Consider the following 25,951-nt stretch of genomic DNA (forward strand, 5'->3'; position numbering starts at 1 on the left):
GTGTGTCTTGTGATCATGGCACCATTGAGTATTTTTTTGTAACAGATTTAATGGAGATATAATTCACATACACAGTTGAGTACCTTGATTATTGTGGGGATTACACAAGGCTACACATGTGATAAAATTACACAGAGCTATGCACATATATACAAATAAGAACATGTATAATAGGTGAAATCTGAATAAGTGTACATGTCTTTGCAACCTTCTATGAGCATATAATTATTTCAAAATAATTTTTTCTTAAAAAAATATTAAAGTGTTTTTTTAAAAATGCCTAATCCAAGCCAGGCACTGTGGTGTGCGCATGTAGTCCCAGTGACTCAGAAGACTGAGTTAGGAGGATAGCTTGAGGCCAGGAGTTCAAGTCCAGCCTGAGCAACATAGTGAGACCCTGTCTCTGAAGAAAAAGAAAATTCTAGGCCAGGCGCGGTAGCTCACGTCTGTAATCCTAGCACTCTGGGAGGCCAAAGCGGGGCGGATCTTTTGAGCTCAGGAGTTCGAGATCAGCCTGAGCAAGAGCGAGACCCCATTTCTACTAAAAAATAAAAAGAAATTAGCTGGACAACTAAAAAAATATATAGAAAAAAAAATTCTTTGTCCAAAATAGCCCTCCCATCACTCTCTATCCTCTTAGCTTGCTTTATTTTTCTTCATCTCTACCTGATTTTATAGCATGTGTAATGTATAAGATATAACATATATTTGTATAAATCTGTCGCCTCCAGTAGAATGTGAACTTAGGAGGGCAGGCACTTGTTATGTTCTCTCCCCGGTGCTAGAATGGCACCTAGCACACTGTATTTATTGAGTAAATGTATGGGTTTACCTGGCTTCCCATTTTACTTGTTGTGTCTGTATATAAATGAGATCTTATAGCCCTCTGCCAGAAACAACACCTTTATCAAGGCATCCACCCCAGATTCTCAGTTCAGAGTAGACTTCAAATTTTTTTCAAATGGCCTTTTCCCAGTAATTACATTTTAATAAATGCAACTCATTAGTGGGGGATACACATTTCATCCCATTCTGTCAATTGCTCTCTGGCTCCAATGAGGACTTTTGGGAATAAGTCCTCATTTAATATCTCTCTAGGAGAGCTAAAACTCCAGCTATGAGAGGGCAGCTAAATAAAGGTCCTTGAATCTGACAGAGTTGACCCTATGTTCCTCAAAAAGGGCTCAGACTGAGTTGTTAAATGAAATGAAGCAATTTTGTAAGAAAAGAAACAGTACAAAGAAAGACCATTAAACTCTTGGTCAACTATCTTACTACAAATGGTCATAATATATCTTATTATGCATCTGTGATTAGCAAAATAAGAGGCCTTAAAGATGTCCATGTCCTAATCTCCAGAACCTGTGACTATATTACCTCACATGGCAAAAGGGTCTTTGCAAATGGAAGTAATTAAGGTTAAAAACGTTGAGATGGGGGGAGTATTCTGGATTATGTAGATAGGCTCAATCTAATCACACAAATGGAAGAACTTTCCTAGTGGCAAAGAACCAGAGAGGTGGTAGTGTGAGAACGACCTGACCTGCCATGGGTGACTTTGAAGACGGAAGAAGGGGACCACCAACAAAGGATTATAGGAGGTCTCAAGAATCTGGGAAAGGCAAGGAAACAGATTCCCCCCTGGAACCTCCAGGAAGAAATGTAGCTCTGCTGACACCTTGATTTCACCCCAGTGAGACCCACAGCAGACTTCTGACCTACAGAACTGTAAGATAATACATTTGTGTTACTTTAAGCACTAAGTTTGTGGTAAGTTGTTAGAGCAGCAATACAAAACTAATACGGCATCTTACTCTGATTCTAGCTTTTCTATTAGCTTTGCTTGTAAGCAAGAGAAACCAAGTTGAGCTTCCTTAAACAAACAAAGCAGGCTTTACTGTAAGTATACAGGGTGTCTCGGGGAACCCAAGGTGAGAAAGCAGTAGAGCTGCAGAAAGGTCATAGAGGAAATTGCCTCCAGGAAGACCCTTCTTCTGCCCCTTTCATCTCTGCTTCTCCACCCCACCTCCACTCTTTCTTTCTCCTCTTTCTGTAAACAGACATTCTCTGCTAGTCCATGGAGTCCAGAGGGCTGAGCCTTAGCTCCACGTTGCCTTCTGTCTTCATAAGATCACCCAGGCTGTGACTAGAATCTCAATCTCAATTCCAAAGTCCCAGGGAAGGAACTCTGCTTGGCACAATTTGGGTTAGGTGCCTCCTATAGGTTGAATTGTGTCCTCCCAAAAAAGATAAGTTGAAGCCCTAACCCCCCAAGTACCCCAGAATGTGACCTTATTTGGAGATAGGGTAGTTGCAGATGTAATTAGCCGAGGTCGTACTGTAGTAGGGTGGGCCCTTAATCCAATATGACTGTTGTCCGTGTAAGAAGAAGGAAACTGGGACACAGACACAGAAGGAAGATGGCCATGTGAAGACAGAGGTAGAGTTTGCAGTTATGCTTCCACAAGCCAAGGAATGCCTAGGTTCCAGAAGCTGGAAAAGACAAGGAAGGATCTTCCCCTAGAGGATTCGGAGGGAGCATGGCCCTGGTAACGTTTTTGTTTGTTTGTTTGTTTTGAGACAGAGTCTCACTTTGTTGCCTGGGCTAGAGTGAGTGCCATGGCGTCAGCCTAGCTCACAGCAACCTCAAACTCCTGGGCTTAAGTGATCCTACTGCCTCAGCCTCCCAAGTAGCTGGGACTACAGGCATGCGCAACCATGCCCGGCTAATTTTTTCTATATATACTTTTAGTTGTCCAGATAATTTATTTCTATTTTTAGTAGAGACGAGGTCTCGCTCAGGCTGGTCTCGAACTCTTGACCTCGAGGGATCCACCCGCCTCGGCCTCCCAGAGGGCTAGGATTACAGGCGTGACCTGGTAACGTTTTGATTTCAGACTTCTGGCCTCCCAAACTGTGAAACAATAAATTTCTGTTGTTTTAAGCTACCTAGTTTGTGGTACTTTGTTATGGGCGCCCTAGGAAACTGATACAGCACCCAAGCCTGATCCAATCAGCTATGCCTAGAGGACCAGGTCTCACAGTGTAAATGGGCCTTCTCAGACTCACCCCTGTGGCTTGAGGGATTGGGGGACTGATTTCCAAAGAAGAAAGAATCACTGTGAGTTGGGCAGACACACTGAAAAGCTGTCCACTGTAGCTCTCTGGAGCTAGGACAAATATGATATTCTGATTTTCTTTTTTTGTTGTTGTTTACTTTAAAATATTTAGCTCTTTTACCCTTCCGGAATGTATTAGAGTATATGATGTGAGATATAAATCTGTTAATTATTTTTCATAATGTAATCCATTTGTCTAATAACATTTATTAGTGATTTCTCCCCTCCCATCACTGTGTTGCTTCTTGCTTATTAGACAGTGAGCACTGATGTTTGAAAAGATTTCTGGAATCTCTATGCTATTCTATTCATCTGATTGATTTACCAGGTTCCTGGCATAGTAGGGAGAGGACTCTGGAGGCTTAATTTCCAACCTGAGTACTAGACTGTAGTTACCACTTACTTTATTCCCTCCTCTAAATGCTTTATCTATGATGACAGGAATATCTAATTATTCTTATTTTCTGGAGGGTAGAGGTGTTTACAAAATGTTCCTGATCTTTTTAGAGTAATGGACCAAGAGGATTCTTCCAATGGAAGAAGTCGTGCTGCTCCCCTTTTTGAAAGGGGTCCCTGGCCCTCTTAACATATCTAGTCTTCAGAAGGAGGATAAGTCAGAAAATAGCAAAGGCTGCATGTTAAACTTCATAATAAATATGTGCCTAGCATACAGTAAGCACTCAACAGATGTTAGGTAATTATCAGAATGAAGGCCAAAGAACACCTTCCTCAAACTCTTGCCAGTATCCAACATTAGCTCCTTCCTACACGTCCCCCACCTGGAGCCATGCAGGAGGCTAGAAAGCGGGATGTGATAGGTGAGTAAGACCAGCCCAAAAATGTCCATGTCCTAACCCCCAGAAGCCATGCATATCTTTCCTTACATAGTAAAAGGGACTTTGTAGATGTGGTTAAATTAAGGATCTTAAAAGGGGAAGAGCATCCTGCATAATCTGGTTGGGCCCAATATGATCACAAGGGTCCTATATGAGAGTGGTAGGAGAGTCAGAGAAAAAGGAGATGTGAAGACAGAAATTGGAGTGCTGTGCTTTGAAAATGGAGAAAGGGACTAAGTCAAGGAATGCAAGTGGCCTCTAGAAGCTGGAAAAACAAATTTTGCTCTAGAGCCCCCAGAAGGAATAGAGCCCTGTGCACACCTTGATTTTAGTTCAGTGAGACCCATTTTGGATTTCTGACTCCAGAATGGTAAAATAACAAATTTGTGTTGTTTTAGGCCACTACATTTGTGGTAATTTGTGACAGTAGCAATAGAAAAATAATATAGAAGGAATCAGAATTTCATTGAACATTCTACAAAATTTGCTCTCCTGAGCACAAGACCGTGTTTAACTGTAGGGACTGAAGCCCACAGACCCTCATGGTGCCTTTCTGGCCCTGCCACCCAGCCAGGTTTTCATGATCCTACAGGTCTCTTCCCTCCACCCCTGCCCACTCAGCCTGATTTTTGCTGTCTCCAAGAAACTCCTTCCTTTCAACCACCTTTGGGGCCTAGATTTGATTAGCTGTTCTAAAGTACTGGTGTTAATCCCACATGATTGGGACTAGCGTTACTATTAATAGAAATAGGTAGAAATTCAAGGAGCAGATTCAATTGAAACATGAAATAACAATGAGAAACCTTTTAAAAATTGGAGCATTTTCTCCCTCAGCTTCAGGCCAGAGAAAAAGAGCTGGAGAGAGACTGAGACCCAGAGACACTGGAATCTAGCCAGGAACACCCAACTGCACTGTAAGTTTCTGAATATTTGCTCAAAGCGTTTTAAAGCCTTAGTCCAGGCCCAGAAGGCTGGATATCGAGAGACAGCATAGAGACCGTGGTAAAAGTGTAGTCTGGAGTTTAAAACAATTGAGATTTGAATCCTGCTTCTGAGGACCACCGTTCCTGGTCTCTTACTTCCTCCAGGAGGCCCCAAACGGAGCCCGCTGCCCAGTGAGCGCCTCAAGGCTGCCGACCCGCAGACTGCATCACCCCAACACCTACCCCAAGACACTGACTTGTGGGTCCGTGTCACTAAAAAAAGGAAAAGTATAAAATGCACGTCTGTGGCACTAAGCAAGAAAGGCACATTACCAAGAAAGCGCTCTTTTACTCTCCTCTCCCAGAATAAAATGCCCTTACTTTTTATTTTATATTCCACATGATTTTATTTTTTCTTTCCGTTCTGTTACTAGCTGGGAGCTAAACATTGGCGGGGGCCCCAGGCGGCTGCTGGAGAGGCGCCCTCGCAGGAGCAGAAGGCTCGCTCAGGAGACGCTGGGGGCGGGGAGCGAACCCGCGACTCTTTCTCTCCCCGGCCGGGTGGATTCAATCGAGGCTTTCCCGGGCCAGGCCGAGACCCCAGCCTGAGCCCCCGGCCGCAGAGGGCGGCCAGGACGCTCTCCGGACACTCACCCGGCAGCAGGCTCACGCAGCCCCCAGCTCCTCCCGGGCAGGGGCGGGGCCGGGGGCCGGGCGCCGCGGGGGCGGGGACCACCCACGGAGCCGAGCGCCCCGCCCCGCGCCGCCCCGCTCCGCGCGCCGCTCGGAGTCTTTTGTGGGTCCTCCCTAAAGCAGGCCGGGCTGCGGTACCCAGCGTCTTCGGAAAGCGATGGAGAAGGGGGCTCAAGGGCCCAGACTGGAGGTGAAGACATGGCCTTCTTCCTCCTCATTTCTTTCCCTCCCCCCATCCTAAATTTTGCATGGCAAATTAATTTTAATCCACCTTAATTCGTAAGAAAAATAACGTCAGGTTTTGGAATAAAATTACGCTATTCCCAGATCAAAACTGGAAATCTTTCGACCTACTTTAGACCACAGAGGGCGAGGTTGTGGGAGGGTGGCAGTGCATCCGGTTGAGGGAGATGGATCGTGTGGTGAGGCCACACCGGGGAGGTACTGTGGCGTTTAGGGGAGTCTCCAGGGCCCTCCTGGAGGCAGGGCCCACCGGCGAGGCCCTTCTACCCCTCCCCTTCTAGTTGCCAGAAGGGAAAATTCATGGAGTCCGGTTTAGCCCAGGTCAACAAACTTTTATTGCCACTTCTGGCTCCCCCAACCCCAGCAAGATTCCTGCTTCTTACGCTGTAGCAAACTGAGCTCCGCGCAGAGGTGGCGGGGACCGGGGCGGGGCGGGGGGGGAGTACTGGGTGGGTGTTACCACTCCTCTGCACACTGCCAAGTTAAAGAAAACCCCACTTGCTGGAGAGGGAGGGCCAGACAGGGAGGAATTCAAGGGCCTGTATGGCTCAGTCCCTCTTCTGTCTGTAGAGCGTAGGGACTATGGTTCCAAACTTCTTTCGAAGGGGGTGGGGTGGGGATGGATTTGGCTGCTGTTGTACCGGTTGCCTTTGCTGCCATGTTTCCATGGAAATGAAGGAGGGGCAGGATGTAGCTCACTCTGACTACCTGGGAGGATGGCAGGGCAGGCATTTGGTAAACATATCCCCTTTCACTCCTGCCTAACACATACCCGACCCTCAAACTCACTCCTCACTGCCTGCTCCACTCCCTTCCTTTCTGGAGCTGGTATCATGCCAACTGGACTCCAGGCACGGCTGCTGGTGTCTACTCTCCAGGTCTTGCTGGCAACAGTTAGAATCTAACTACGTCCACCAAGCTCAGTCGCAGCCCTAATTGAGCTGCTAGTTGTGGTGCCTCGGTGCAAAAGCAGCAGCAGTACCCCCACAACTCTGCAATTGCTATTTCCCAAACAAGGATTACAACATAAACCCAAATGCTTAACGATATAACACTCAAACAATGCTGAGAGCTAGGATGGGGAAGAGGAGACACATCCTTCTGTGACTTCAGGAGCCACCCGTGCACCCTGCCTTCTGCACATCTGGAGTTTGCTTCTTCCCACTGGGCTGTCACTGGGGGGCTGGAATCCAAAGCTCCACTTGGTGCTGTTCTCAGCACCCGCTGCTGTTGGTCAATGAGGCTTTTCTGTTGCCATAGTGAGGAGGTACAGGATAGATTCTCAATACCATGGGTCAGCCTGGTGCTGCTGATTGTATAGCTGTAGCTTGATCTGATCTTTGATCTGATTCACGAGGATCTGGGATAGCAGGATTCCCACCAGCTGGGAGAGGCAAGAAGGAATTGAGCCCTCAGCAATGAGTGATGCCCTTGTTTTTCCTGACTCAGTCTTCCTAATGTGGTCAGTACTATCCCTTCTGCTACCCCTCAGCAATGTCAGTTCTTGACACCCTAGCTGATCCCCAGTTGCCCTCCCCAAAACAAAGGAGTCTTTGCAAGTTTGTGGGACCCACAAGTCTCGCAGGGTAAGTTACCTGGGGGATGGCCAGGCCTAGTGCCACACCACCAAGTAAGAATAGGTTGCTGTGTATCCAGTTGACCAACTTGTCGATACAGCCATTGGTGTAGATGACTTTGCTAGCTTCCAAGTAGTCCACCTCCTGCATACCTTGGCCACACATAGTGTTGATCACTGCCTGTGGAGAGAGTTGAAAAGCCAAGTGGGACTCCCATTCCAATAGCTTTTTGTCTGGGGCCCTAGCTGATGGGCTTCCCACCCTTCCTAAACTCCTAAATTGTTAGAGAATATATGTGAAAGATGCTGGGCTGGAAATCACTAAATGCAGACTTCCCTTCCTCTGACAGTTCTGGATCCAGGTCTCTTTGCTTTAGATCTGCCCCTTCTGAACTCCCATGTGGGCTGCAGGAGTGAAAGGTTAACAGAACCATAAGATTGGGGTGAAGAAAAACACCTGACAGCTGTCCTGCAAAATTGGTTGGTAAAGTTAGGGAATGGGGATCCCCAATATCAGCTGCCCTAATTGGAAAGTAACTCAGATCACTGCCCAGGGGGAGATGAAGTGGGGTGTTTGCTCACCTGGTCAGGGACAGGCAAGCAACAGGAGTAAGGCACAGAGCAGCGCTCACGGCTAGGGTTGTCTTCCGAGCAGTTGAAGTACATGTTCTGGGACCAGTCCTTGTAGGAAATCCCTCCACAGCAGCTGAACTACAACAAAGCCCACCAGAAGTTAAGAATCACCTACCCCTCACAGTGAGGTGACCAGGGGAATTCTCAGAGTGGCCACAAGTCTATGGCAAGCTTCTCCTTGTAACTTCAGGTTGTGTTTAAACACAACCTTGAACCTTGAGCTCAAGCTTCCTATTTGCTTTCACCTGAAGAAATTTTCTCTTCTTAATTTCTATTACTTTATGTATGTGTTTGTTGGTATTACAGCTGTGTATGTATTTTGTTTTACACATTTAACTATAAGCTTCTTCAGAGAAGTTTCTGGGCTTTGTAGTCCTGCACAGCATAGAGTCTGGCAAAAGGAGGTGTTCAAAAATGCTGGTTGAAATAATTAAAGTATCAGTGCCGAAAAACTTTGTCTTAAGATAGAGAAAACCCAGCAGAGGAATCTTCAACATTGTGAGTCTATAATTACTCCATGAAAGCAAACTGGATCTCAAAGTCAAGTGTCTGTTGTACCAGGGGAAGGGGAACTCAGCATTGATCTCAAAAGCACTTTTATTTAAAAGTTAACTTTTGATTCATAGCAGTATTATTCACAATTGCCAAAAGGTAGAAGCAACCTATGTGTTCATTGATGGATGAATGGATAAACAAAATGTGGTATACACATACAATGAACTATTATTCAACCTTAAAAAGGAAGGAAATTCTGATATATGCTACAACATAAATGAAACTTGAAGACTTGCTAGGTGAAATAAACCACTCATATGAGGTGGTTAGAGTAGTCAAATTCACAGAGACAGAAGGCAGAATGGTGGTCGCCAGGGAGAGAGGAAAATAGGGAGTTAGTGTCTAATGAGTTCAGAGTTTCAGTTTGGGAAGATGAGAGTTTTGGAGATGGATGGTGGTGATGGTTGCACAACAATGTGAAATGTACTTAATGCCACAGGTCTGTACACTTTAAAATGGTAAATTTTATGTTATGTAAATTTTCCAACAATTAAAAAATTTTAACTTATAAGTAGGTAATATTAAAAAATCTGTCCAGTTCCCCATTCTCCTATAGGTAACCACCCATAATAATAATTTCTTATATATCCTTCCAGATTTCTTTTGCAAATATGAACATGTATTCTTTTCTCCCTCTTTTTTTTTACACAAATGATAGATTACTATATATACTGTTCTGTGTCTTTAAAAGTACTTTTAAAGCACTCTGCTATGTATGTTTTTTGGCCAAACCCCTTCCCAGAATCCGTTACCTGGCAGGTAATAAAGAGGTCCACAGGCCTAGAGGGTGAGGTATCTCTTGGGATGATGCTCATTTTTACCCACAGCCCCCCAGACCACTAGCTGACCCCACCACTCTTAGGCCATACCTCCTTCTGGCCAAAATCAATGAGGTTCTGCAGATCCAAATCATCCCGGTAGTGCACAATGGCATTGTTGATGATCTCACTCACTTTCCCCCGAGCCTGCCAGAGACATGGGTGGGGAATCAGGACCTAGGACTAATCCCTAACTTTCTCCTTCCTGCAGAAATAACAGTAGACAGGGATCATCCTTCTTCATCTGAGTCAAACTTGAAATCCAAACTGAGTCCTAACAATGGAAGATAGCCAGTTCCAAAGCCCGTCTGTCCCTGGGCTCTCAGGTACCAGTGAGCAAAAGAAATGCTGGACCTGCTATCAGAGATTCTCAAAGCCACATTTCAAGATAATCCAATGTTTACCCCCAGGGCTATTACAACAAAATACTTGTAGATTGATGCGAAGTAGAGAAACTAACTTTTTTTTTTTTTTTTAATTTGCAGATGAGGTTTACTGAGCTGAGGCACTGACCTCTAGTGGACATTAGAGAATTGCATCTTTTTAGACTCAAAACACATCTGTATCCTTTCAGGATCTTACTAAGCCAGAAGGACTAGGAAATTCTGAATTAACTCAATGGCTCTCAATTTCATAATTTTCTACCATGGTCTCTTTCTTCCTGCTCCACTACATTTCTCAAAGTTTCCTCCCATAGTCCTATACTCTGCCCCCAGCAATCATTTGCCATTTGGGAAAGGAATTCTGGTACTGAATGAAAAGGACAGTCACCGAATGGCAGACCACCTCCAGACATGGTAAGCACTATTCAAAATCTTGTTTTCTTTTCTCCCTTCCATCCCCATGTTTATTTTTTTTTTTTATTTTTTCCATCATTTTGCAGATGAAACATCCCCATGTTTATATTAATAAACAATTTTTAAAAGAAATAAGAAGTTCCTCATGTTGTCTGTGCCCCACTTGATCATTGAGTTTTACTTAGTCATTTGCTATTAAAGTTGCAAATTATTTTAACTTGATGTTCATAGAATTTACTTCCCTGTTGGCCTCTCAGACTGCCATAGGAAAACACGGTACAACCTTGAAATTCTCTTCAAATGTGGTGACCTTAAAGGCCATTCATTCATTCATTCATTCCTAAGGAGAACTTTTCACAGGCTGGTGTTTCTCAAGGGAGGGGGTGCTGTGGTTAATTAACCAGGCTAAACCCAGGCAGGAACTTTCCCTTTCTCTGTCTGGATCACACCTGAGGAGGCCTCTGGGCTCCCAGTGTTACCTTGTCTGAGAAGACGAAGCCCAGGATCCCAGCAGCCAGCTGTAGCAGGAACACGACGGTGAGGCAGAGGGAGAACTGTGGGGAGCAGGCAGGAAGAGGAGATGCCTGTTACCACTCTGGGCAGCACCCCCTCCCTGGGCCATGGGGATTGTGGGGCAGTCACCGGGTACTTCTCCCAGATGCCCCCTACATAGGAAAGGCAGCTGCCTCTGGGACATCGTCACCTGGGGCTGAGCTCTATAGTAAGGAAGTGGACAGCATAGGCCTTGGGAGAGGGTGGGACGGGGGAAACCGAAAGGCTGTAGGAATGACATCAGGAGGTCTTTCTGGTGGGGCCCCTGACCACTCACCGTCTGCAGGAGGCAGATGTTCTCACGGAGGGATCCAATATAGCCACAGAAGGTGAGCAGGAACATGAGGACACCCACCACGATCAGCAGGATGGCAGGATCCACCGCCAGGCAGGCCAAGGCTGCTTCTGGGGGAGGAGCCGTCCTGCAGTCTGAGCCTGGTGCCCACTGGGGATGGGGTGGGAGGGTGCCCCCAAACCATTCTCCTTCCCTTGGTGGGGGAATCTCCAGTATGGTCAGGTGAAGGGTATGGGGAGGCAGTACCCACCTCCCGGGGGAGAAAAAGGGCCCAGATAGGGTTGTAACATTTAATTTGAGGAACTAACGATATAAGAGCCTTTATTCCTGGGCTTAAGAGAGGAGGGGCCACTTTCGCTCCAGAAAAGAATTAGAATGGCATTAGGCTCACCAGCTTTGCGGACTTTGTTTCCTGGAGACTGTGCAGTGTAATAGGAATGGAGGTTGAGTTTCTCCAGGACAGAGCTAGGGAGAGGCTAAAGCCCTTGATTGCTCTCTGCTTCCAGAGGCCTCCCTTCTTTTTCAGATACTTCCTAAGCCTAAAATGGAAGACTCATGGGGGCTCAGGGAAATCCAGGTGGACTGGCATGGGTGGTCTGACACCTAGGTAGACCATTAAGATTTGGCTACAAGGAGGCTGCCTTTTTGAGCACCACAGCTTATGCAGGAAGGCATGCAAGAGGGCCAGGGCTGAAGGAGGCAGAGGAGAAGGGGCATGGCCAGAGTCCTGGGGAGGTGGTGGGAGACCTATGCTCACCTGCGTGCTTCATCAGCCGCGCGTACACTCCCACGGCCACCAACACCATGGAAATCACCTGTAGAGACAGGGAACGAGCCAGGCCCTGAGATTTTGGAAAGCAGAGAGCTCTGAATGCCATGAGTAACCTTCCAGGAGAGTAGGAGAGAGACGACTTCCCCAGGACCCAGGGGTGAGTATCTTTCTCCTCCCCAGGTATATTGCTGATAGTATCTGACAGTGCTTTAGCTCCATAAGATACTTTTACCATATCATTTCATTCAATCTTCACAACACGATTATCTTGGAAGGTGGATACTTTCCCAATCTTACAGATGAGGAAATTAAGTCAATACAAGGTTAGTACAGAAAAGTGATTAAGAACATGGGCTTCAGAGTAAGTCAAACTTGGGCTCACGTGGGGCAAATTTCTGAGCCTCAGTTTCGTTATCTGAAGATGGGAATTAAGAACAAACAAATAACTACATCCAACAGGTTACTGTGAGAATCAAATAATATAATGTATGGAAAGCATTTAACACAATGCCTGACAATACATATTATCTATCATTCCTAATAGTTAACTTGCCCAGGGTCACAGAGAAATGATGACGTTTTGAATTCTAATCCATCTACATCAAAGGGCAGCTCTCACAGCTAGAGCAGGCCCAGGCAGATGCACACTCCCAGCTCTTTACCCTTCCTGGAGGTCAAGATGGTGTCAAGCACAAGAAGAAAGCTCACTCCAATATGGAAGAGTGTGGCTAAGTACTGGAGCTGCTGTGGCAAAGGAACCTTTATCTTTATAAACTCTGATTCCAGTGTGGAGTAATAAGAGGAGTTTAGACCTTTCAAAATTTGTGGCTTCTCCCTGAGAGAACAAACCCATCAGAGACTACCAGGAGTCCCCAAAGAAGCCTTCTGTACCCACCAGGCCTCCAGCAGTGAGGACAGTCCAGTGTGTGCCTCCCTTGGCTACCCTTTCTTTGTGCCCAGCCTCCAGGCTGGTGCTAAGCAGCAGCTGGCTGTTGCCATGGCAATAGATGGGGCCAAGCTCTGGCAGGAGAGAGTTCTCAGCAGCAGGGACTGGACCAACTCAGTGGGGAAGGAAGTGGCTGGCTAGACTCCACTGTCCTGCAAGAGGAGAAGCCAGCTGGAAAGAGCCACTTTGTGGCTTTGGTGGGAGAAGGGAGCTGAGCCTCTAGAACAGCAATAGCATCAGACTAGTGCCTCAGGAGAATGACATTTTTCCTTGCAGGCTTAGTTTATGAAGGTCCCCTGCCATCTGGCAGGGGAGGGCAGGTGCATTCAGCAGTAAATGGCAAACCCTCATCTAAAACCACATCTTTCAGGACCCTCCTCCTCTCCCTCTCTTCAGCCCCCATCATTTGACCCTGCCTCTAACTCAGGGCCCAATGCATTATCCACCAGCCCTCAAACTCTGTCCAGGAGAAAGGGAGCTGCTAGCAGAGCTGCCTGTGGGGCTGGAGGTGCCAGCTGGCTTCTGGTCCCACAGCACGACCAGGCCCAGGGAACATGGGGGAGGCAGGGAAACCACATAGCAGAGATGCCAGTCATCCCCCAGGCCTGCAGGCCAGCCCTCTGCCAGAGTGAGTGAGCATCTCTGCCCCTTAAAACTCACCAGTGCCAATTACAGTTCTGAATATCATTTTACTGAACCATTTAAAATGATGTGTCTGGTCTTTATTTCTGTTGCTCCCAGGCTCTTCACTGTTTATTCACATGTTAACTTTTCACTAGGGTGTGTAACTTTCCACAAAGTTGGTCTCTGACTAAATCCTAATGCAGCTAAAACAAGAAAGGCAAAGTAAAGAGATGCTGCATATCACAGGGTAGCTCAATCCTATTTATGTTGTAATTACAGCAGTTGCTCTGTCTCCATCTGTGATAGGCAGAATAATGTCCCCCCAAAGATGTCTATGTCCTAATTCCTAGAACCTGTGAATATGTTACCTTACATGGCCAAAGGGACTTTGCAAATGTGATTAAGGATTTTGAGATGGGGAGATTATCCCTGAGGACCCAAAAGACCTTATAAGAAGGAGGCAAAAGGGTCAGAGTCAGAGGAGATATGACAATGGAAGTAGAGTCTGGAATGATGTGGTGCCATGAATCAAAGAATCCTGGCGGCCTCTAAAAGCTGGGGCAGGCAAGGAGATGATTTGTCGATAGAGGTTTTGGAAGGAATGAGGCACTGCTGAGACCTTGATTTTTGCCCAAGAGACCTGTTTTGGACTTCTAACATTCAGAAATATAAGAAAATAAATTTGTGTTGTTTTTAAGCCAGTAAGTTTGTGGTAATTTGTTACAGCACCAATAGGAAACTAACACACTGTCCAAATCCAATTCATCAGCTGCTATGTACAAGGTACCTTGAGGACCTATAAACTACGTGTTATATGGTGGATGGACAATAGCATTTATAACTGAAAACAATGGTTCTCAACCTTGGCTGCCATTAGAATCACCTGGGGGTTTGGGAGTGGGGGGAGTGACTTAAAAAACTCTTAATGCCTAGGCTGTACCCCAAATCAAGTGGATCAGAATCTTTGGCACTGGGATGCAGACAACAGTATTTCTGAATGTGTTCTGGGTGATTCCAATGTGCAGCCAAGTCTGAAAACCTATAAGCCTAAAGCACAGTCAGCCAGGGAGCTAGAGCAGCAGATGCAGGCTACATTAAAATCAAGATTAAGACTTTAATATTATTTTTAATATTTAATATGATCATTAATGATGCCTCTCCCCTGAGCTCTCAAATTCTGCACTTCACAGCTGGACCCTGCATACTGCCGTTCCTGCTCCCACTTCCCATCCTGGATTCCTCAAGGCTACTGCCTTTCCAAAGTTAGTGATGCTGCTGTTAATAGCATCACATTTTATTTTTCTTTATTTATTTAGAGACAAGTTCTTGCTCTGTTGTCTAGCCTGCACCACAGTGGTGTGATTATACACACACTGTGTATGGTGGTGGTGTGTGGTGTGTGGTGGTTGATTACTGTAGCCTCAAACTCCTGGGCTCAAGCAAGCTACTCAAGGGAGCCTCCTGAGTAGCTGGGACTACAGGTGTGCACCACTATACCTGGCTAATTTTTCTATTTTTTGTAGAGATGGGGTCTCACTATGTTGGTAAGGCTGGTCTCAAACTCCTTGCCTCAAGTGATCCTCCTGCCTCGGCCTCCCAAGTAGCTGGGACAAAAGGTGTAAGCCACCACGTCCAGCTAATTTTTCTATTTTTTGTAGAGACAGGGTCTTGCTATGTTGCTCAGGCTGGTCTTGAACTCCTGGGCTCAAGCTATCCTCCCTCTTCAGCCTCCCAAAGTGCTAGGATTACAGGTGTGAGCCACCATGCCCAGCCAGCATCACATTTTAGAGGTTAATAGAACTTTAAAAATGGGTTTGGCCACTCACCTTTCTTTACAGATGAGGCTGAAAGAGTGGAAGTGATACTTGACCACATGCATATGGGTGCAGTGGCAATATCTGGACCAAATCCAATTTTTCAATCTCACTCTGGTACTCTTTCTACTATATCAGTTTTTGCTGCAAAATCCTTATAACCCCACAATATCACTAATGACCTCCTTTCACAATGAGGATGGAGATAAAGATACTTCTTTTCTTAGGATGGCTTTTCACATTCTGGCTAGAATGAAGCCTGGCTGGAAACTTTTAAAAGCTAGATACAATTTTTAAAATGGCTGAGTCTAGCTTTTAGCAAAATGTATGTTCCTGATAAGTTGTCAATCAAATTATATAAAATAATTTGCATGCACCAGTACTTTTATCCTTATGTAAGGAGAGTAATCACCTTGTAATAAAAATAGCTATCCCCTGGGCTCCTTGGAGAAATGGCTGATTCTAGGACTGGGGCAGGAAATATATAAGATGAACCTGGAGCATCTTGTAGTGCCAGAAATTAAGGAAATGCCCCAAACAAACAAAAACAAAACCCCCACCTCAATACCCATATCAATGTGAGTATCCCAAACAGACACAGGAGCCAATTGAAAGAGCTCCCAATTGGCCAAGGCCAGTGGAACAATTTGAGGATCAATATAAATAAAGAAGTACTGAATTATTACCCAAAGTATAAAATACATATATGTGAGTCCATGCTGATATAAATAAATGACTTATTGAATAAATAAATGGGGGGGAAAAGACAAATCTTCCACGGAGTAGAATTCTAGATGATTTACGTACATATTTCACCCTCAATGAGATACAGCTTAACTCCTTACTCCTACAGTATAGACTGCACAATAGTGACTGTCTTCCAAGGAGCACAGTATGGAAAAGGGAGGGGTGGGGGAGGGGGAAGACTAACTATACCATGGAGAAACCTGACAAACACTACCTCAAGCCAGGTGATCAAAGTCAATATCAACACTGATGATGCTGACGAATCATTGGTATGATGTGATAAGATACAATGAAAATGGCACATTACCTCTGTGGTCTTCCTCCCAAAAACTTATACCTCCAGTATAACCATGAAAAAAACATGAGGTAAGTTTCAGTAAAGGGACATTATACAAAATACCTGCCCAGCACTCCTCAAAACTGTCAACGCCATCAAAAACAAGGAAAGTCTGAGAAACTGTCATAGTCAATGGCAACCTAAGGAGACATGACAACTAAATGTAATGTAGTATCCTGGATGGGATCCTGCAACGGAAGAAGAACATTAAGTAAAAACTAAGGAAATATGCTGGGCACAGTGTCTTTGTTACTCAGGGTGGTTTTGAACTCTTGGCCTCAAGTGGTCCTCCTGCCTTGGTCTCCCAAAGTGCTAGGGTTACAGGACTGAGCTACTGTGTCTGGCCTATTTTTAGTTTTTTGAAATATGTCCATCTCTGTGCTATCTTTTTGATTTTTCTGTGAAGTTAAAACTGCTCTAAAAAATAAAGGCCATTTTTTTAAAAACCCCACCCAATTTGTTAGTTTTTAAAATCTACTTTTTTTCTTTTTCTTTTCTTTTCTTTTGGAGACAGGGTCTCACTTTGATGCCCAGGCTAGAGTACAGTGAGCTCACTGCAACCTCAAACTCCTGGGATCTAATGACCCTCTTGCCTCAGCCTCCCAAGTAGCTGGGACCACAGGCATGCACCACCATGCCCGGATAATTTTTCTATTTTTGGTAGAGACAGGGATCTTGTTCTTGCTCAGGCTGGTCTGGAACTCCCAGCCTCAAGCGATCCTCCAGCCTCAGCCTTCTAGAGTGCTAGGTTACAGCCATGAGCCACTGGACCCAGCCTTAAATCTACATTTTTAAATATCAGATTTTCTTAAACTGGAGTTCACTTGCATACAGTTTTACACAGTTTAATCAGGGTGATTTCCCTTCAATCACACCAAAGCTTAAGCAGTGTATCTTTAAATTGTTCAAATGACAGAGCACTGGGAAGCCACAGTGCTCTGTTGGTGTATACGACAGATTCTGACTTACTAAATTTTTTTTTTAAACTTTAATATACTATTACTGTTACCTAATTTATAGTCCTTAACTTTCTCCAATTGTCCCCATAATGTCCTTTGTAACTGTTTTATTTATTTATTTATTTATTTTTCTGATTCAGGATCCAATCAAGGATTATGTATTTAGTGATTAAATCTCCTTTAGCCTGGAACACCCTCTTGGCTTTTGTTCTTTTTTCTTTAATTTTCCTCCTTTGTTTTTGGTCTTTCAAGACACTGATTTTAAAATCTGTGGTAAAATACATATAACACAAAATTTACCATTTTAAACATGACATTTTTAAATTTTACCATTTTAAAGTATACAGTTAAGTAGCCTTCAGTACATTCAAATTGCTGTGCAACTAGGCTCAGGTTCCAGAGCTTTTCATCACCCCAGATGGCAACTCTGTCCCCATTAAGCAGTCACTCCCCATTTCCTCCACCCATTCACTTCCCCCAGCCCCTGGTGACCACAAATCTGCCTTCTGTCTCCATGAATTTGCCTATTCTGGACATTTCCTATAAATGGAATCAAACAATATGTGGCCCTTTGTGTCTGGCTTAGTGTAATGTTTTCAACGTTCATCCACGTTGTAACATGTGTCACAACTTCATTTCTTTTTATGGCTGAATAATATTCCATTGTGTGACCATAACACAATTGGTTTATCCATTCATTCACTGATGGACATTTGAATTGTTTCCATCGTTTGGCTATTGTCAATAGTGCTGCTATGAACATCTGTGTACAAGTTTTTGTTTGAATACCCGTTTTCCATTTACCCAGGAGTAGAATTGCTGGGTCATATGATAATTCCATGTTTAATTTTTTAAGGAGCTGCCAAACTGCTTCCCACAGTGGCTGCACCATTTTACTTTCCACTAGCAATGTATCAGGGTTCCAATTAGATACTTTTTTGGACACTGACATTTATGGTAAGTCCCAGCCAATTGTTTTGCACAATGTCCTTCAATTTGGATTTATCTAGTTGTCTCCTTACCATTAGGTTTAGATTACACATTTTTGACAGAAATATTACAAAGATACTATTATATCCTTCTCAGTATATCATGTGAGGAAGCACAACATATTAATTTCTATCACAGAAATAAGAAACAATTTTGCTAACAGAACTATGGCTGTTAAACATATGTCCCTGAGTCTCATAAAACAATACAAGCAACACTCTAAATAAATTGTTTCCTAGTTTTCCATAATATTAATTTATTCATGGTCCTCTTCCCTTTGCCTTTTGCTAGCACTTGCTGGCAGATTAGCAGCCGCAGGTACTAGTGTTCATGGGAGAAAACAGAAGATGGAGAAAATTCTCTTCATTATCTTAACTTTTTTCTTACCAATTGGGAAAAGGTAGCCATGATTTGATGTTTGTGAGGAAAAACCGTTATTCTAGCCCCTAGGACACTACTTCAAGGCCATCAGCACTAAGAGAGGAAAGGTTGCAGGGTCCCACGCTGAGGTCCTGAACAAGGGTTGTTCTCCTGGCTCTCAAACCCAAATGTCATTAATTACAGGCCAATTAGGTCCTAGAGTCCATTTCCACTGGATTGTACCTTAAAACCAAGGTGGTATGACAAGCCCTGAGGAGTGAACCTAGGGAAGGCTCTCAGAGACAACAGCCGGGCTCTGATCCTTGGATATATATGAAATTTCTCCATAAACCAGAAAATATAAAGATATCATGAGTTATCATCTCCCTCTGGCTAATGGTGGGAATGTGAACAAAGGAGGTTCAGCAAAGGCTGGCCCTTACCTAAACTTGAACTCCTCCCACCTTGGACTCCCAAAGTGCTGGGACTATAGGCGTGAGCCACCATGCCGAGTCTTTACCTGGACTCAATCCCCGTCTGCTTGCCTCTCTCTTTCCTCCTTTCTGGAGGGGTGGTCAGCCTAGCTCTCCAAATCCACCCCCAACAGGTGACCTCTAGGGGCTATCTCCACCTACAATAGTAGTAGCTACCTTTTGTTGAGTGCTAAGGGCTAGGTACTGGACTAAACGCTTGATATATGCTATCTTACTTAATTCTGACCACAACCCCGAGAGGGTAGCAGTATCTCCATTTTAAAGAACTGATTTTCAGAGAATTCAAGCAACTTTACACAGATCACTCAGTTATTGAGTAGCTGAAGTGGGACTGGAACCTAGGTCCGGATGTCCCCAAAGCCTTATGACCTCGGCCACATGGCTGCCTTCCTGTGTCTGTCTCACAGCAACCCCACGGTCCCATTCGTTCACCTCAGCCAACATGGGAGGTAGGAAGAAGCAGCTGCCTGCAGTTCCCTCGGAAAGCAGCTGGTAATCTCCAGATGGGGTGGGGCTCAAGCAAGGGAAGGAAGATAGGGCCAGGAGGTGCCAGGGTGGTGGCAGGGCCCAGCAGACAGCTCAGAGGGAAGTTGCTGGAACAGCACCCTGAAAAGGGAAGACACAGCATGGCACACAGGGCATGCCAGCCCCAGCAGCCTCCGAGGGCAAGCCCTGGTCTTGTCTGTCTTCCAAAGTCCAGTCTGCAAGAAGCAAGGGAACCAGCTCAGAGTCCCCTCCTCCTCCTTAGAATCTCTTTCCCTCTTGTTTTGAAGATGATGGTGGGGGACCGCTGAGGGTAGAGTGGTTTCCTGTGTGGGAATCAGACTCTGACCCTACTCAGAGGGAAGTGGGGAGGGAGGGGCCACCACCTCTGGTTGCTCAGTCCTTTCCGTCCTTATTTCTGGATGAAGTCAAAGAAGTCACAGCTTGCTAGACCCAAAGCAGGGCGCTCTCTCTCTGTGCCCAGGATCTGCACATGCCAGTCCTTCTGTGGTCACCCTGGCACTGCTGTTTCTGGATTTCTGAGGTGGCAACTATTCGTGTGAAACTGGCTCTCAGCTCTCTCCCTCTGGATTGGATGGTACCATCCTGCTGGAGTGGAGGAGTCCACAAGACTCTTTCGTCGCCAGTGTCTGGGGCCAAGCCTTTGGCATCTTCCTCAGGCCATGGCTGGTTTTGGTCTTCTAAGGTTATGAGTGAGGAAGGGAAGTCCCCAATGGCTCACAGTAATATTAATATAAACATTCAAACCCACGGCCCTGGAGTGACCGGTCCAACACACAGCCCAACACCCAGACTCTAAGAGGCTTTCTATGTCTTCTTTTATTCTTTCTAAAGGCTGCTTGAAGTTTATGATTTTCTACTTGGTACAAGGCAAACAGATCTGCTAGGAGAGTTAGGAAGGCATGCATGTGATCTGCATAGCAAAGGGTATGGTTCTCTTCTTCATTTTCAGTATTTTGCATTTTTTGTGGTTTTTATGAAAAGAATCTGGCTACGTCAGTTATTGAAGCCAGCCTAGTGCATGGGGAAGGTAAGGGGGAAGTGGGAGGGGTGAGCTTTGCCTCCTAGTGTATTTGGAAGTGTGAAGGAGGATGGGAGGGTTGGGTGGCTACTTAGAAGGGGTTTTTGCCAGCCTTGATGCCTGGTTACTTCCTTGTGGCTTCTGAGCCAGGTGACAAGATGGTGCTGCAGGTGGTCTGGGGTGATTCTGAGTGCTCTAGGGACTCCCATACAATGCTGCTGGATGGGAGAGTGGATTTCTTGAGGAAGATGCCTCACCAGTGGTTTGGATCAGCCTAGGGTGGATCTGAATGGGGGTCCACAGTGCTGCAGCAGAAGTGAAAAAGTTCAGATGCTATAGAGAGTAATTATGTGTGGCTCAGAGGAGATGCTGGAAGGGACGGCTGCCACTTTTTCTCACCTGGCTAGAGAGAGAGGTGCCAGGCCACAAGACCCATTTTAGAGGAGAACACAGTTGGGTACCACAACACCAAGAATGCTCAAAGACTCCAGGTTGTGCTGCACCTTGACAAACCAGTGTCCATGAGGGAGGGACACTGGCCTGTGGGGTTTGCTCTCTCACTCGCCATTCTATAAATATTCAATAAGTACCCCAGTTTCTGCCAAACACAGCTGGGTACTGGGAATGCAGAAGTGAACAGGCCAGTGCCTACCCTCAGAAGCCCGAAGTCTAGAGGAGGAGACAGATAAATGTACACACAATTGCAGCAGAGGTAAGGGATGTGACCAGCAAAGTATACGCAAGGTGCTATGGGAGCCTTGAGGCATGGTCACCCAGCAAGCCTGGGCTGAGACACAGGGGCTGGAGATCTGAGCTTCTGGGCTCTGCCTGACTCAAAAGCCACCCAACTCCTGTCCTGAGTGGGAAATAGGACCAGAAGGGAAGGAGGAGGGCAGCACTGATAATATTCCTGACAACATATGCCCAAGGCTGATAAGGCATGTACCACCCCTATGTCTTACCCCTGTGCAGAGCTGTCCAACAGAGGGAGGTTAGGAAAGGCAGTTACTTCCTAACTAAAAGATTTAAATACAACTTCTGTGATCTTGTACTAATTACTCTAGGCCATGGGATCCCAACAATCTGTAACCCAGCAACATGATTCTGGGAAGAAAATCAGAACTCCCAGGCCAAAGGAGAAGTGAGATTTGAAACACGAACACCCAAAGGAGCCAGCAGCTCTCTGAGTCAGACTCCAAATGCCCCAAGAGTCAGGGTCCTAGAACAGTAGCAGAGATAGCCACTGCCACCACCACCATCACCACCATTGAGCGTGAACCCAGGCAATGCTGGCCACCTTCCAAATGTGTTCCAGGCACAGGTACAAACACCACCCCTACACAGCAACCCTAGCAGCTGGCCAGAACATGCACTCTGCCTGCAAAGGGTATGAGCTGACCATCCCACCCATGGGTACTTCCTGAGCAGATGAGGGGAATTCGATTAGGATGGTGGAATTCTGCAAAAGAGTAAGCACAGTAGCCAGTCCCTGAAGAGGCGATGACAAGAAAGATAACCCCTGATGTGGGGAAGCAGCCCTTTATCTCCACCTGTACTTGTGTGGAATGTAACTCTGCAGCTCTGGGCTTGGGAGGAAAGTGACACTCAGCAATGCCTGAAAAGTACAGTTCCCTAGGAAGGGCAACGTTCCAGGGAGACCAGGACACAGACAGATTCATCCTTAGATCCAGCCCCAGGTCTTGAAGAAAGAAAACAGTCCCCAAAGTGATTCACTCATCTCTAAATAGTTCACTAACACAGAAAATTTTTCTCCTTTACAGGCGAAAGATTAAGGACAGAGAGACAGATACATTGGCTTAGGGTCACACAGTAAGTTGGTGCCAGAAAGAAGCTGGGCATCTTGTCCTGCAGTGTGCTATTTCTAGAGCCTCCGACTTTTTTATGAGTCTACAGTAGGGCCAAGAAGGGGCTCTACTCTAATTTGGGGTGGTGCTAGCTTGGCTAGCCAGGTCCTCTGACCTTGAGTGAAACATTCTTTCCAAGGTAAATGGATCTATGGAGCCAAACTCTCTCCTGGCTGCAACCTCCCAAAGTCCTTTGTCTGATAAAAGAGGGGTGGAGAAGCGGAAAAAAAAAAAAGACCAGGAACACAAGTGTAACAGATGCACCCAGCTGTTGTTGCTGAGGAGCACAGACGAGGGTGAGTTGCCAGTGGCTCCAAAGGAGACAGTCTTGGCTGACAGAGGAAGCCAGAATGACAACCTGAGGTCTCTGTGATGCTAGTGCCGCCTCTGAGGATGGCACACTCAGTGAGCATGTAGGAAGCTTCACTGTACTTGCCTGTAGGTGGGGAGTTCCCGTTAGCACATTTCCCCAGCCTTGGCAGAGTGGTGGAGAGGGATTTTCTTCTGCTATTCCCTAACCTCCAGCTTAAGCAGAACCTAGACCACGGGAACTTGGGTTGACTGGTTAACTGCTAATGCTGCCAATACCCCAGCTACAGTAGCAGCCATCTGGGCCAAGGACTTCCCCTAGAGGCACTGTGCTTCAGTAGGAAAATCACCAGACCAAGCCTGCTAACCAGTCTTTGGACTTTTGACAAAACATTTAACATCTCTTTGCTTCAGCTTTCTATATTTTATAGATAAAATGCAGATGCTGGACAAGATGTCTTCTAAATTTTTTTCTAGCTCTAAAACTGAGAATTTTATAGAAGCCCAAATTTCATTTTTCCCAGGAGTACGATGGCAGAGAGTGAGCTGTCATCACCACCCTCTGGGATTTCTCTCATTTGTCCCAACAGGCCAGCACTTATATACTTTATGTCTGTACTTCACCCCATATCCCCTGTGAAATCTTTCTAGCACTGGTCTGCTCCCTCTCCTAGGAAACATATTTTAGACTCAAGATTCCTTCCTCCTCCAAGTCTGGACTTTAGGTCTCCAGCTGAGGTGGACAGGGATGATGGGTTCCCAGAGCGAAGGAGCCAGAAGAGAAATGGGGGAAAGCAGGGAAGGATCTCCCTGTGGTCTCAAATCCCAAGGGGCCCAGGGACTCCCTAGCCATGAAACAGGATTGAGCTAGCTTTTCATGATCTGGTCAAGCCAAATTCTCAGCTCCAACAGAGTATTTCTGCCACCCCTGATCATACTGGGTTTGATTTTATGGAGGAAGGAACTAAGGCCTGCAGATGCCCAGGTCAGTCAAGTCAACAATTAATGGCAGGGTGGGGATGAGAATCCAGGTGTCTGGAGCTCCAGTCCAAGACTTTTTTTACTTTCCACCCCCAAGAAGAAGATTCTGAAAAGAGCCCTGGCCTTCCAGCCAAACACAGGGGGTTCTACTTAAAGAAGCTGACGACTGTCAGACCCCAGGGGTGGAGTCTGGCCCCGAGGAAGGGGAGCAGGCAAAGTTTGGGGCAGTATTGGGATGGGAATGACATCTGCACCTGGAGGCCATTCTTCTCAGCCTTTGGGGGGCCACCAGAGGCCTGCAAAAGGAAGAGATGAAGCTCCTTAACCCATCCTTTCTGAGGCAAAGGGGAGGGAAGGTTTGGGTTTTTCCCTCCCTTTCTCTTCTCCCTTTGCCAGCGGGGCCTCCCAGCCCTCAGGACTGAAAGTCCCTCAATCATAAACGTGCCCGTGGGTCTGCCTTGGGCCAGCAGGAAAACCCGCTCCTCCCTTGAACCCACCTTGTTGGCCTGACACAGACCCTCATCCGACCCCCAGAAAATATCCATGTCTTTACTGAATTCCTTGCATACCCCACTCTTTCCCACGCCACCTCCAGACGCCACGCCACTGTGGTGTCCCTCCCCAGGATAAATTCCCCAAAGTGCCGTCGGCCCAGAAAACTAGGCAGTGCGGCTCAGCACGCTTGCCTTGTGCCGGCATCCCGGCCGTCCTCTCCTCAGCCGCGGACAGCCCCCTCCGCCCTCCGGGGCACCCTGCAGCCCAGGTGCCCCCGCGACCCCCGAGACTCACCCAGAAGAGCATGTTGAAGAAGAAGAGCAGGTATTTCACCAGCGGGCTGACGAAGGAGAACTCGTCCCTGTAGGCGGCCGGCGCCCCGGGTCTCCGCGCCATGGTCCCGCCGCCGCCGCCGCCCCCGGGGGCCTATTTCCCAGCGGCGGCCGGCCGGCCTGCGCGCCCCGCGCCCGGGGGCATGAGCCGCGCCACCGCGGGAGCCCGAGCGGCGGGAGCTGAGCCGCGGCGGGAGGCGCCCGAGCCGTGCGTCCGGGAGCCGCGCGGGCAGGGGAACGGCGCCGCCACCGGAGCCGCCGGGAGTCGCCGGAGCCACCGCGGGCGGCGTGAGCGGCGGAGACTCCGCGGCGGCCGCAGGACCAGCCCGGCCAGCCCGGCTCCCAGGAAACCCGGCCCGCCCCCGGCCGCCCATTGGCGCGGCTGCCGAAGCCCGACTTCTCATTGGCCCGTGGCTGATGTCAGTAAGTATCCAGCCATCCCTCTCCACTGAGAGTCGGGGGAGACACCTGTTCTGTGAGGGACAACTTGTTAAAGGGTCAGCGGTTCTGCCTCCCCCTACTCCCCGAGAAGGAAAGCATCCAGGCTGCAGCTGCTGAAAGGAACGAGAATGAGGAGAAGGAATGCAAACCTCATCCCACACCCACGTCCTCTACCCAGTTGCTGTGCACATATGCAAACACACATACATTAAAATCAACAAGTACGCACACCGTGTGTCGAGCAATGCGCCGAAAGCTGTGGGAACACAAGAGAATAGAGATAATCCCGGGGGGATAACAATAAAATCAGAAAGATAAAACTAACCTACCCATAACAATTATACTACGTAAGAGTAAATACATTCCTGTTTAGTAACTCTATATTGTAAATACTTATTTCTAAAGCTCTATAACCCAATAGTGAAAATTTGAAAACATCACTGACAAGCTTGCCATCCTAATTCATTATTGTCTCAATCCCCCATCCCCCTCATCTCCTTGGAGTCTTGGTCTACAGGCAGACACCATTTTTAACATGCTGAGCTGACACACACAGGTTATGTGCAGTGTAGGTGGTGGACAATACTGTGCTGGCTATCATAAGTAACACAAACGTGAACCTCAGGGAGGGATCTGATTCCACCACCATTAGCTGCATGATAGCTGCGAGCTACTTAATCTCCCTGAGCCTCAGTTTGTTTAATGTTAAATGGGAGAGTCCTGGTCTAATGATGTTGATATGTGGATTAAATGAGATAATGCAAGTCGATCACTTTGCACGTGGCTGGCACACAGAAAGGCTCACTAAATGCAGCATGAAATTTTAACAGAATTTAGAATCCAGAATGGAAATATGAAAACTGCACAAATAACTATATACATTTGGTGGAAGGTTAGTGAAGGTATCATGGCAAGTGAAA

The 25,951-nt window shown here is 46.5% G+C and overlaps 1 protein-coding gene across 4 annotated transcripts; it reads right to left on the reverse strand.

Annotated features, from left to right (window-relative positions):
• Positions 1-6,107: 6,107 nt before the first annotated feature.
• Positions 6,108-24,891, reverse strand: TSPAN33 (tetraspanin 33). Of its 4 annotated transcripts, none has more exons than XM_045564167.1 (8): positions 24,553-24,891; positions 11,798-11,855; positions 11,023-11,150; positions 10,673-10,747; positions 9,448-9,543; positions 7,973-8,101; positions 7,410-7,571; positions 6,108-7,198 (listed from the first exon to the last, which is right to left on the reverse strand). In XM_045564167.1, the coding sequence occupies exons 1-8, from the start codon at positions 24,652-24,654 to the stop codon at positions 7,097-7,099; spliced, it is 852 nt and encodes a 283-aa protein (XP_045420123.1). In that variant the 5' UTR covers positions 24,655-24,891; the 3' UTR covers positions 6,108-7,096. The 4 variants fall into 4 exon arrangements, with proteins under 4 accessions (XP_045420123.1, XP_045420121.1, XP_045420122.1 ...); XM_045564165.1 differs by having other exon boundaries at positions 6,108-6,522; positions 24,553-24,780; XM_045564166.1 differs by having other exon boundaries at positions 6,108-6,522; positions 11,023-11,147; positions 24,553-24,708.
• Between the last annotated feature and the right edge of the window lie 1,060 nt (positions 24,892-25,951).

Source organism: Lemur catta, chromosome 11 (assembly GCF_020740605.2).
Source record: "Lemur catta isolate mLemCat1 chromosome 11, mLemCat1.pri, whole genome shotgun sequence".
NCBI classification, from domain to species: domain Eukaryota; kingdom Metazoa; phylum Chordata; class Mammalia; order Primates; family Lemuridae; genus Lemur; species Lemur catta.

Bases quoted from the DNA above. Each gene is read 5' to 3' on its own strand.
- TSPAN33 (XM_045564165.1), bottom strand. From the start codon at position 24,654: ATGGCGCGGAGACCCGGGGCGCCGGCCGCCTACAGGGACGAGTTCTCC. The intron at 8,102-9,447 runs GTATGGCCTAAG...GCTTTGTTGTAG, and splicing joins TTGATTTTGGCCAGAAGGAG to TTCAGCTGCTGTGGAGGGAT. The intron at 7,572-7,972 runs GTGAGCAAACAC...CTCTCTCCACAG, and splicing joins GCTTGCCTGTCCCTGACCAG to GCAGTGATCAACACTATGTG.